Genomic DNA, 13,615 nt, shown 5'->3' on the forward strand with positions numbered 1-13,615 from the left:
CACGCAGCTGGAAATCAATTCAAAGCACAGAGCCCTCTGCAAGTGGTTAGTGAACGCTAATGCAGGATTAAACCAGCTCTTATTGGCTGAGTCGGAGGGGAGAGATATAGGAGAGAGAGGGAGATAGAGATGCCGAACGGGTGATGTAATTAAGCAGAAGGTTGAAGCCGAGTTTGAGTAGCATGAAAGAACACTGCTTCTTCCTTCTTAATCCTCTTCACATCACTATGCCAGTCTGCAATCGTTCCCCATCCAACCCCCCCACCCCCCACCCCTACCTCCCACACAATTACTGACAGACCTCCAAAAGAGCCTTACCCTATTAGTGCCAGCCTTACAGCTTTACCCCATTACTGCCAGCTTTATAGGTTTACCTCCATCACAGCACCTGAGGCTGCGGCGTAAACCCACATCAGCTCTTTTTATGGATCAGCAAAACCTGCCACCACAACCAACCCGCTGCCTCTCCATCTCTCTTTCTTTTCCATGAGTCAGCATGGATCATTAAACTCTCTTTAGCCACTTTCAAACACGCACATTTACACAGGAATTCAACTGTAAATAATCGCAAAGGGGTTAACTGTGAGTTCAAGTTAAAATCCCGAGAAGATTGACACTGCAAAGTAGAATTTACAGGAAATTACACATTACCAGGAAGCTGATATATTATTGAAAAAGAGGATTACGTCTTGATGACTGTTTATTCGACGACCTGCTGAAATCTTTTGAGTTGGCTGATTTAAATCATTAGCACAATGAAGTGACAAAAGGACGAAGCAAAGAATAAGAAGAACAATGGAAATGTCATGGGATTTGGTATACGTCACGTCCAATATAACAAGACTTGCATGAAAACGTGAACCTGTGCATCCTGGCATGCCATTGTCATGCATCCATGAACTAAACATTCTGTGTGAAGACACTAAGTTTTATGTTTTTCAGCAAAGAATTCATCACTGATAAAGGTTCACATCCTCATCGCTCTTTACTCAACCCTCTTTCATTCCTCATCTTTTAAAATATGTGGTAAAACATGACATTAATGCAGGCGCATAAAACATCCAGTTCGACATCCAGTCGCTATTAGAGCACACTATTTTAAATCAGTCCCACCATCGTTCATGCTTTCAGACATAGAAAAACAAGCAGGTAAGTGACTAATGATTGTCAGCTCTTAGTTTCATTAGTGTCATTACTCTTTACAATTCACTGCTTAATTGGCAAATACGTGAGCAGCACTAGTAATCCAGCTGGCACTTCTGGGGAACATGAAAAGAGAGGGCAGCTATGTAAATATATTATTAATATCTATAAGCAGGAGGGGACATGAAAGAGAAGCCCCAGCTGATTGGGTTTCTCACATTAAAGTCCATTAATTTGTTGCCCTTTACAAATGCAATTAACCCACAGCAAGAGCGGCATCTTGGGGAAGTGAGCTCAAACGCATGCAAACACACACACAGACATGCACACATGAACGTACTCTTCCTCTCTCCTTTTGTAATTAGTAAGGGCAAGTGTGCGCTGTCATACACACCCCCTGTAGGATTCTCATACCCCTGTCCCCTCTTTGTGTAAAGGTCACCTGTATTCAGAGTATAAACACACTGTGCCTGTCAGTGGTGTCAGGAGAACAGTAGCCTCGAGAAAGACAGCCATGACAGACCTGTTGCTTATAATGAAAATACAGCTAGGACTGTTTTTTTTTTTTTTTTTTAACAGACAGCTTATCAACAACAAGCACAACGTACATCTTAGACATCTTAGCTATTACAAGTACAGTTGACTCATACGGTAGAATTTCAGACTGATGCAACATCTACCAGCATCACCTTGCTCCAGTTTTCTATTCAGCTTTGAACTGTGGACTCCACATAACTGTGTGTACATGACCTGTTCGCTTCACACCAACTGCTCTGGCAAATATACTTATAGCTGTAGAGTGGAATATAAACATCGTATTTCATGTGAGTAATGCAGAACACGCTCTGCCATCATGAAAACTTTCCACCCTTTTCAGAAGTTTTTGTCGTAGTTTGCTGAGACATTTCGGGGTCATTTTCTGTTAATGTTCATATGGTTAAAATCAAGTACAGTATAATGCCGACTTATAACTTTAACTTTGGTGAATGTCCCTCTGGGGTGAATAAAGTGATCTATCTATCTATCTATCTATCTATCTATCTTAAAACTCGTTACTCATAACTCACATAGAATTTGTGAAGGTTCAGCTAGAGAAAATAAAGAATAAAGAAGCAGATAAGCAACTAATGCGGCACACACATGCACACACCATGGACAATTTGGAAATGCCAGTCAGTCTACAACGCATGTCTTTGAACTGGGGAAGGAAACTGGAGTACCCGGAGGAAACCCCTGAAGAACGGAGAGAACATGCAAACGTCAAACCCCCAACCACGGAGTCATGGCCCCCTGGTTACTGGACAGTTACCATTTAATGCTTAAGCACAGTGTTAATTCCATATTTTGCTTCACACCGTTACCACTTCTGACTAGTAGCACGGACACTTGAAGACACCTGTTCTGATCTTAAAGTGCAGAATATATGCATGCTTTTCTGTCCAACTGTCTTGAACTGTTTTGCTTTGTCATCAAAATCATGTCAGACCAGAGGGTGAGTGAAAAATTTTAAAAGTCTGATGGTAAAAAACAGAAAATCTACAGTAACACGTGTGTGAGGCTTAGTTTGCATGCGTGGACTGACTGATAGTGTGGTCATCCTTGCTCATGCAGTGGCTTAGATGTTGTTCAGCCATCCCATCCTGAGATGGGGTAACAGCATTAACCCTCAGCTAACCTCTTTGCTTCCATGGCTATTGACAGCTCTTTCTGAGCAAGAGAGGGAAAAAGGTTTTCAATTATGTAGAAACCTTCGAGTAAATCTGCTCCTCTGGCAAGCTGGAAGACAGGCAGAGAGAGAAACACTCGATGCCTGTGTGCAGATTCTGGCAGCAAATGCTGCATGACCGAATAATCTGTTCTGTTCCCAGGAAGGAGTGCAGACCAATAAGGTCAGCAGATGAAGAGTGGGACTGAAAATCAGAAACTGATGTATAAATAGAGGTAAACAATAACAGAGACAAGTGTGTGTGAGAGAGTATGACAGTTCACCTGCAAGAGATTTGGGAAAATGCACACACACACGCACACACACAAACACACACACACACACACACACTTAATTAAGCACTAAACAAGAGAGAGACAAAGCTTCTTGGTCTCCAGGAGTCAATAACAAACAAATTTCCAAATGCACCAAGCCAATTAAAACATTCATATCTAATTAATTTCCAGATAAAACATGGCTTGTGTTTTGGAATGTTGACTTTATATTAGTATTTGTTCTTCTTCAAGGAGGTCATTGTCTTGGATTCTTCTAACGGACTGCAACCTTCACACACATAAAGAGACACACATGCACATGTTTGTCTTGCTATCTTTCTAAGGACCTTCCACTGGTATAATGCAGCTAATTAATGCTAGGTTAAACCTAAATCTCATACACACCTGAACTTCAGAACCCAAAAAGAAACATTCTGGCTTTTAAGTTTTTTTTTTAAATATCACTTTTAAAAAATTCAACTTTTTCTAAACAAGACATTGTCCTCTTGGGGACCAGCCAAATATCTCAACATGGCCAAAACTGTCAGATATTACTATCCTTGTGGGGACATTTGGTCCCCACCAAGGTATAAAAAACATGCCCCCAACACACACACACACACACACACACACACACGCACATACACTCAGAAAGGGAGAGAGCTGGCAGGCATGCTTGTTTGGGCTGTGATAAGGACTTTGCCCAAGAGCCAAGAAAACACAACAGCACATCATCACCAGGTGATAAATATCATCTCCAAGAACATTTGAAATACAGACTATTGATATTCATATTACACCGAGAGAAGAGAGAGATACTTTCCCTCCAAGATACAGAGATACAAACAACAGCACCAATATCCCAAACACATTCTGTTGAGGCCAGCAGCCAAAACACAACAACACGGACGGATAAAAAAAAAATGATATAACTAATGGAGAATGTATCAGGAATACACATGGGGTGAAAAATGTGTCTTTTGCGAAGAATCTCGTGTTTTTGTTCTGCTTCGATTCATACGGCTGTGAACAGACAGCGTGTACAGAAAGACTGCTGAACCAGAGTGTGTGTATGTGTGTGTAAGCCTGGGCCAGAAGCTAGTGCCCAGACCTAAACAGAAACATGTGTAAGAAAACTTCAAAGAGCCAAAGCAAGCTGAAGGACAAGGTCTGATGTCTCCCACACCTACTCCTCTCATACAGAGATATGGACAGGGAGTGGGAGAGTTTTAATCTTCACCATGACGTCCTCATAGTTTTACTGCTGAACTCGAAAGATGGTTCTCATGAGTTATTTTAGGAGTGGCGTGGTGGCGCAGCAGGTAGAACTGCTGCATCACAGCTCAAGAGTCCTCGCTTTGATCCTTAGCTCAGGTTACTGTCAGGGTGGAATTCTGCATGTGGGTTTCTTCACGGTTCTCCGGTTTCCTCCCACCTCCCAAAAACATTCCATTAAGTGAACTGGCTACTCTAAACAACATCTCCTAAACATGCTCCTAAATTGTCCCATACAGGGTGAAGTCTTGCCTTGTGCCCAGCATTCCAGGGGTATGCTCCGGATCCACCCAAACCGTGCCCAAGCAGTTACTCAAGATAAATATGCAAAAAAAAAAAAAACCCAAAAAAAACATTTACTTTTCATAACAGGAGAACGATCCTTGGCAGAGAGGAGCACAGTGATTGCAACATGATTAAATCTTATGGACTTTTCCACCATCGGATAAGCCCCTTGGATAACTAAAAAATGTTTTCAAGATTATAACATCAGTCAGATTTACTTCTGGGAGACTTTCACAGGACTAGAAGGTACTAAACTAAACAATACTCACTCTGTCATTGACTGACAGCTAGAGCTGGCCACCCACACACGTGGGAATGATCAGAGCTCTCTATGTGTTATATCTGATAGTTATACACTCCCATTCTTTCCTTACTGTATCTCTCTCTCTTTGCTGTGACACTGTTTATTTCTTCACAGCAGGTTTAAGCACGATGGCTGGGCAAGACATTAAGCGTACAGAAGCATGGCCTTCTGAACTTCGCAAAACAAGGACATGATGGATAACTCTTTGTTTTGCAGTGTCTATCAGCAGGTCCTGTAGAGGTCAGTGTTTTCTCTGTCTCATCTCACCCACCAGTACAGGCAACTGTGGCCGGCCATGGTGTGGAGGCTGCTGATTAATAATGGAGAAACCAATCTGATTGAAATAGTCCAAAGTCCTTCTGTGTGTCTTTCACATTTTCATACTCAGAAGTGGTTCTGAGGGGCTTTACTTATTCATCTATTCATTATATCTGTCCCTCCCGCAATCATGTCCCCGGCTCTCCCCATGTTTCTCCTTGGAGGAAGCAGACGGCCTTAAACCAGGTGAGTGCTCTCAGGATTGACTGCTTCTCTCACTTTGTATGTGTATGTGAGTTTTCACTGTGTATCAGTGTGAATGTTCAGAGTGGCTTACTATACACTGTAGTGTTTATAAGTGTGTGTCTATACTGTAAGTTGTTTATAAGCAGAAGCGTAAGAATGAAGTTCACAGATGGAGACTATTTGAATTTTGAGAAATTATGTTTTCGCAGGCAACAAAAAAATTGCTGAAAGTTTAAGGTCCGATTTTCTAATTTCAAAATAAGCATATTCCATACTTTATTTTCAAATATATTTCTTAAGGTGTGTCCCAAATCGCATACTTATGCACTGTTCTACGCCATTTTGTAGTATAAATAGTGTGAGTAGTGTGCTCACACTGAAAATTCCAACAAGAGGAAGTGCACTTCAAATACCCCGATGATGCGCTTATTCACCGGAAAAAAGAAAAAAAAAAGAAGTGTGGAACGTTGGACACTTCATGCACTCTGAATTAAAGGGCCAGTACACCGTTGAAAGATTTAAATGAAGATGAGTTGACAAAAAAGTATATATATTGCACAGAAAAATATATATGTAGAGTAGTATATTTCATATCCAGTTAATGTTAATATATAAAAAAGTTGATATGATATATTACCAGTTTGATGTTCAATGATGAAGTAGAAATGCTTGTGTTTGTAGTGAGTGAATGTGAGACTAACAGGAGGTTTTTTAGAATTCAGTCAATGTTAATATGAATTAACAACATTCAATAAGTTAAGAAATCTTACTTTAATCTTCAGAATTTAGTTCATGTGTTAATGTTAATGTGAGTAATGTGTTTTCTGTATGAGACCAGTTAATGTGAAACAACTTCTTGAAATGAAGAGAATAAAGTTTTTATTTGCATTTCTTTCAGAGTTGTGGAATTAATTATTATTAATTTAAAAGAAGGCAATAAAATGCAGAACTATCGGTATCGCTATCGGCCGATATCACTCTGAATAATCGGTTATCGGTAGAGAAATTTAGTATCGTGCATCTCTACTATTTAGGCTTTAACAGTCTAAAACTCCAGGATGTTACGCATTAAGTAGTGAGCATAGTGTGCAGGGGAAGCCATTTGGAACTGGGCATGTAAGTTAAAGGTGCTGAATAAAAAAAAAATCTAAAACACTGAAGCTTATATAAGACTACATTAGTTTTAGCATTCCTTAAAGTTTGTGAAGATTCCAGGAAGTAACTTCAGTACAGCTAGTGAATGTATCAAAAGTTAAGCACAGTGCACAAAGTTTCCAGGGAAGCAGGGCATTTCAGACAAAAATCCTTTATTAGCTGTGCAAGCAAAGTGCTTCAGCATTTAGATGCATCTGAATACTAAAGCTAATGAAATCTTTAAAGGATTTTGACAGCCCTACTCTGGACAGTATGCTTCCATCAGCCAGGTTACGGCTATAATAGTAGCAGCAGATGTGTGTGAGGTACATCATGCTGTTCGGTGGAGTGAAACTGAGTTAGTCCTCTGAATATTTAACATCTCTCATTCTGTCTCTGATTCTTCACCCGGAACAAGAGGCGCCATGTGCTGTCCACTCAGCACTGTCCTCTGTCCCCCTCATGTCTTCACACTTCTGACTGCTTAAGCAAGCAGAACTTCTTAAAAAAAACAACAGATCGGTCATGCTAGAGTGCTCTGGAGTGTTACATTCACTGTGCTGAGAGGCATACTAATAATAACATACGCTTTCGATGGCCTCTGTTGTTGAACTAGAGATTTGAGGAGACGTGAAGCAGAATTGTAGCTGCAAATAACAGACAGGAAAATATGCAAGAGACTAATTATTTATATCAGTGTCACACTGTGTGTTCGTGTGAAGGAGTGGGTGAGGAGAGTGTGGGATTATATACATGCATGTGTTTATGTGTGTGCGTGTGTGTGTGTTTGCGTGCGTGTGTGTGTGTGAAACAAACAGTAAAAAGAAAGTACACAAAGTGCACATAAGTGGTTGCATATATGTAATCGAGAGTGAGAAAAAGCATCTTGTGTGCGTGTGTGAGAATGTGTGTGTGTGTGTGTGTGTGTGTGTGTATAGAGTAGTGAGCTTATGGCTGGATTTGTAGGAGTGGGAAGGAGGAGACTGGACCCCCTGTGTGTCACACATCTGGTGCACAGACAGCCCTGCACAGCTTTATTACTCACTGAATCACTCACTCTACTGCCTCAACTGTACATACTACACTGTTCCACACAGTCACACAGTCACACACGCACACACACACACACACACACACACACACACACACACAGTGTAGTATACACTCACTTTAAAGCACACAACCACACCCTTCTATCCACAATATCCCTCAATCCCATGATGCCTTGCACAGCATATCTACAAAACATCTGTTAAAGTGCTAACTGAAGTGCTAACTTTGGAAGCATAGAAAAATAATATTTAAACACGGTGACATTTTCACGCTGTTCTATTTTTGCAATGTGCGAGGATTAAAAATACGAGCATTTTTAATTATTTTAACAAGTGTTCCAGACAACAAAGTCGTCATGAACAACCTGGAAAGCTCTGAGTTCTAAATAAGCACGTCATTCACAAAGGAACTGAGAAATGTGCAAAAACATTAGCTAAAGCTAACTAACTAAGATCTTCATTCCTAATCTGTGCAAAAAAATTCCAGCTAGCATGATAATGACTCTGATGATGCAAACTAGCTGAATGCTAATATCAGCATCATACAGTGATGAGTATTAAAGTTTAGATTTGTTAGCAATTTAAGCTGTCTGGTGCTAAAAATAAACATATGACTTTTTACATATATAACTATAGCGAAATGCATTGAGTAGAAAGTAGAGAAATGTAGAAAATAAAAGTCAAATGTATTATCCATCCATCCATCTTCTACCGCTTACTCCTTCTTCAGGGTTGCGGGGGAACCTGGACCCTATCCCAGGGAGCATCGGGCACAAGGCGGGGTACACCCTGGACAGGGTGTCAGTCCATCGCAGGGCACACTCACACACCCATTCATACACTACGGACACTTGAGGCGAATGTGCAAACCACTAAGCCACCGTGCACCCCAGATGTATTATGTAAAAGGAAAAAACGCTGAGCCTCTCCACAGCCTGAAGTCTCCATTCCACCAATTATGGCTGAGCGATAAACCGGTATGGGTATTTATCGACGGTACACCTTTATCGTTAATGATAGCAAAATTGTTCGGTATAACACTTGACAAAATGTAAACAGACATGAAGTTTGGTTGCATGAACAATCCTCAAGCATGCACCGTCCCTGGATCATAAACAGCCAATCATATGCCTTGATAAAGGAGTGTGCTACATGTGACAAGCAAACCGCCAATAACAAGTTGCGTATCTGTGGGGTTCGGATACGCCATCGCCATGTGACATCACAACACGTACGAAAAAACAAACCCAAAAAAAAAAAAAAAATGTCCTAGCCAAGTACGGAGAAACAAGCTGCGAGAGACTTGTAGTGCACATGCGCAGCCATCCGCACATGTATACTGCGCGTGACTCTGAACAGCGGGCGAGGAAGAAATGTGATATTTTGCCGCTTTTTGTGTTTTGTGTTAAAATGTCGGCTCTGGAGAGGACAGCGAGTGTCCTCAGAGCAGGAGCTCGCCTCGTCAGACGCGGACCTCAGCACAGTGTTATCCAGAAATAAGTGTTAAAGTGGAAGTTTTATACGAGGCTAGGCTAACTATGCTAACAGGCTCAGCACAGACCAGAGACCAGTTTGCCTTGATTGTTCTACGCTTCCACTCTTACACCGCACACATTTTGTAACATTTTATTTATTAAGTTCAAGAGTTTCTTTAACACTTGTTTACTTAAGCTTTATATAAGATATAAGCGAAGATATTTGTTTAAATTCTAGTTTGTTTTTGACTGTTAAAGCTAAAATGATTTGTTGTTTGCCTTAATAAAGTGAGTAAATAAAAACACAGTGGTTAAATTCAAACCTTTTTTTCTACTGGTCTTTATTTAAAAAATGTTTCAATTAATCAATAATTATCGATACCGAATGATATGAAACATTATATCGTGATAGATTTTTCTGCTGTACCATCCAGCCCTACCGACAAGCTTGAACAATTACGACAGAATCCGGAGTTCTAGACAGCGTTGTGCTCATGTACTGCAATAACTACAGTATAAACCTCATGTTTATTATTCTGTCAGTTAGACTGAACAGAGCCCACGTTTAAACAGTGAATAAACTCACAACTCCTAGACCACGACACTGGATTTGAATATTATTACTCAAACAACAGCATAAGCTGCACAGACATCACTCTTAATACAGTGACACTGTGCTGTCTTGAGGTTCACCAATCATCACAAGCGTTACTCTTCAGTAGTGGCTGCTGATATATAACATCACTATCCCAGAAATCATCACAGATATTTACCTATATCTTCCAAACATAAGTTCCATATATCTCACTCCGTACTGGATTTTGTTGGGTTTTTTTATTGTTGTGGCCAAAAATGCTTGATTTTGCTGCGGCTTTTTAAAAACGAGGTTTTTTTTTTTTTAGATTTTTTTTTTTTTAGCAGAAAACAACTCAAATTGGCGAAATTGGCTTTGGCTGATTGCGTGTTGTGAGACGTCACATGACGCGTCTTGGCCCAAATTTGCATGAAATCTGTGGTCATTTTGAAATATGGAATATTGCAGTTTGCTTGATTTTGCACTACAGAGGATATATGATGAATACTGTGAATGCAGGCAGCCAGGATACAAATGTTCCCCCTCATCCACTCCCTGCACAGAGACAGTCTTGAGCCTCATGCTGGCAGTCCTCTCTGCCCTCTAGCTCTCTCTCTTTTTCTTTGTCACTGTGATAAAAACTTTTCTAAAGCTGGGCACTGCCCCAAGGCTCCACCTCAGGCACTCGAGCCCCTGTGCTCTTAGTAGCGATGTGGACACAGAGTCAGAGCGACAGGCTGTCGACGGCAGCCGCCGGGCTTTTCTTTATGGGCTGCGGCAGGCCCTGGGGGAAGTGGGCACCTGTCCATGCCACTGTTCATCATGCTGCGACAGGTGTAACATTCAGCATGGCAGAGCAGGAAGAGGAAAAGAGGCGAAGGACAGCGGAACAGCCAAGTGGCCTTTTCAGCTACATGTGATACACTGAACACCCAATACTTAAATTCAGCTCAGAAATGTTGTCTGGCATGGTGTCTGTCTTTAAGCATTTCTGATATGTCATCTGTGATTGATCGGTGATGTCATGTGCACTTTCTAACCTGGCAGATCACATCCCAAGATCTCCATCCTCATCCCAATGCCAGGGGGCGACCATCTCTCCGGATATACCCTGATAAACTGTGTCACAATCTCATCAAAGCGGCGGATCTCCGGCGTGTCAAAGTGTGTGTTCCCTTCAAAAATCTGAAAAGCAGAAACAACATCGGGGATTTAATGGACAGACAGAAAACGGAAAAAACTCTTGGGGAATTCAGATTTAGGAGTGTCATGTGGCCTGAGGAGGAAGTTCAGCTAAAGTTTTAATTAAACGCAACTGTAAATGATTTCACTGGAATGTTATCAACGCAGGCAGCATAACTGAGTATAATTGAATTCTGTTCTTAGAATGGATCGAGTAAAAGAGATGGCGTAAGTGTTGCGCTGCTGAGAGGAGCAAAAATGAATGAAATGGCCTTTACTTACTATTGATTCAGGAACGGAGAATACTGGAGACTATTAGCTGACTTGCTGTGGTAAATTTCCTATTACATATTAATAAACCGAGCCAGTGATGAGCGCATTCTTAAATGAAGTCAAGCTTTTAGTAGGATTAACACGAACCCCGGATCAGTGATTAATCCCTCACCTTGTGGTGGCCGGTCCTGGGGTCAAGGAAGTATGTCCAGTCTTTCCCGTTCATGCTGTGCGCCAGGCGGTACTTTCTCACAAAGGCTCGGTTCTCGGCGCTGGTGCTGCCGTCGACGCCGCGTGCTCCCTGTGTGATGATCCCCCGCACTGTTTTTGGGACTCCGAGATCAACCTGCAGCCACTCCTCCCCGGCCACAGGCTGGGTGGGGTTGGGGTACCATCCAGAACGGCTCGCCACTAACCGAGCCGCACCCATGGAGCCGTGGATGTCCCGCATGGAGGACGCAGTGATCTGCGAATCGGGGAGTAGTCCTGAGAGCATACCCTGCATCTCTGAACATGGAGCATCTGAACAAGAGAGAAACTGGATGAGTGAGGGTAAGAAAGGGGAGGACTGGCAGTTTAAGACTTCAGGAATCAACATTTTCTTCTGCCAATGAAAAAATTGTAAATAATAAATAAACAGAAGTTTACGTGAATGTGAAGCGAATGTGTAAAGAAACATTCATGTCTTTGAGTGGGAGTTTATGTGTACGTGGGTGGATGCTTTTTGTTTTCAGTGACCTATGACCTCAGGTGTTAGGAGGCTCATCCCAAAAGAGAGATGACTCCATTTAAGGGCAGCTAAAATACTAACACATAGCACTCTTCTCACTCCTACTCTTTAGCTGTTACTCTCTCCGAGCACCCATTTTCTGCCACAGGGCCAGGAAAAACAGATGATTCCAGAAATAAATGATTGATTGTAGCCTGTGGCGTAAAAACAGAACCAAAGTAAAATACGAATGAGACAAATGCAGAACACCCATCCTACACTATCTCGGTTGTATTCCACCCACACTCAGAAGAAAAAAACAAAACATTAAAACTTTGGAAATAATGCCAAGGCACTGAGTTGCTGTTTTCATGACTGTGTTTATGGGCTTGGCACTGTTCAGTTTAATCCAAGTTGGGTTTCAGTCCTCTATAAGTTAGGGGGTGAGGGCACTTACTCGAACCGCTAAAAGCAGTCCGTTCTAGGCTACGTGCCCACAGGCGATGGCCCCTTTAGGACCAGAGCAGGACTAATACAGTAATGAGTTCCATGTTTATGTGTCATTTGTGTCAGTGTTGAAAAAGGCCCTGTCCCTAAAAGCGCATTTGTCCTGCTTACTGTCGATAAAAATAGGAGCGAATCGCTGCTTAACGCTATAATGATTTAGTGTGATGGAAATTTGTGATAGCATCAGCTCAAAAAAAGCAGCCCGGCTCACGTCTGTGTCAGGGGAAACAAACAGAATTAGGGTGCTCTAATCTCCACATCTCCATAAATAGCCAAACTCAATTACATGGCCTGAATAGAGCAGATAAATACAGTGCTGAGTTCAGGTGACAGGGACAATGGCGACGTCTGGAACGATATTCATCATCTATTGTACACCGGAGGCAGCTGTTTGGTTTAGAGATGATGTTGGAAAGAGGAGAGAGGTACATGTTCATTACTGACAGAAGCCATTCCATAAACTGAGAGATAAGTTACAGAGGTTAAATCAAGACAACGCCAACGGGCATAACGTACTGTGTTTATGCACAGAGACTATATACACACCTGTGATCTGACAGCCATAGAGCTCGAAGCGCAAAGCAATCCCGTTCTTCCAAGTCTGGGGTCTGATTCGGACGAATCGAGCCAGGACGGGCTGAGGGATCCGGTTCAGGACCACTTCAGAGGGGTCCGTGTTGGCATGGAAAGTCTACAGAGAAGAAACAGAGAGGAGCAGATTAGCAACGAAGGATTTTTTTTTTTAAATGCCCCGGTTGCAATGCAACGCCAGTAACACAAATAAACAGGCACACAATCATACACACTGTAAACAAACATGTAATCAGCGGGCCTTTACTGTGGCCAGGAAAGATCATCTTGTTAATTGCTGGACAAACAGACACCCACTTCCACAGCCCTGTACACGCAGCTATGGCTTAAACATAAAGTGTTTATTCTGCATGTCTGGATGAACGATTGAATTTTGACACAAACACCATGGTGTGCGTATGAGTTTGTTACAAAGTCACACAGGCTCACATATACACAGCTCTCATGTACACAGCTCTCATATACACAGCTCTCATATACACAGCCCATACACTTGGATATTTCACTCTTTCTAAATGTGTTCTTTATTGTTCTTCTGTTCTGTTTTGCATAGGTTATTACAGTTTACTATAATAAACTATTATATTATGTCATTTCTACATTTTCAACATTTTCCACTACACTTCC

At 41.7% G+C, this 13,615-nt stretch overlaps 1 protein-coding gene across 2 annotated transcripts in view; it reads right to left on the minus strand.

Moving 5' to 3' along the window:
* nrp2b (neuropilin 2b) overlaps positions 1-13,615 on the minus strand; it is a 78,204-nt gene that overhangs the window by 16,299 nt on the left and 48,290 nt on the right. For both annotated transcript variants that reach the window (XM_053627238.1, XM_053627239.1), the window contains exons 8-10: positions 12,944-13,088; positions 11,354-11,703; positions 10,767-10,911 (exon numbers count right to left, since the gene is read on the minus strand). In XM_053627238.1, coding sequence (XP_053483213.1) covers positions 10,767-10,911; positions 11,354-11,703; positions 12,944-13,088 — 640 coding nt within the window. The remainder of the gene's footprint in view (positions 1-10,766; positions 10,912-11,353; positions 11,704-12,943; positions 13,089-13,615) is intronic.

This window comes from Ictalurus furcatus, chromosome 6, assembly GCF_023375685.1.
Source record: "Ictalurus furcatus strain D&B chromosome 6, Billie_1.0, whole genome shotgun sequence".
NCBI lineage: Eukaryota > Metazoa > Chordata > Actinopteri > Siluriformes > Ictaluridae > Ictalurus > Ictalurus furcatus.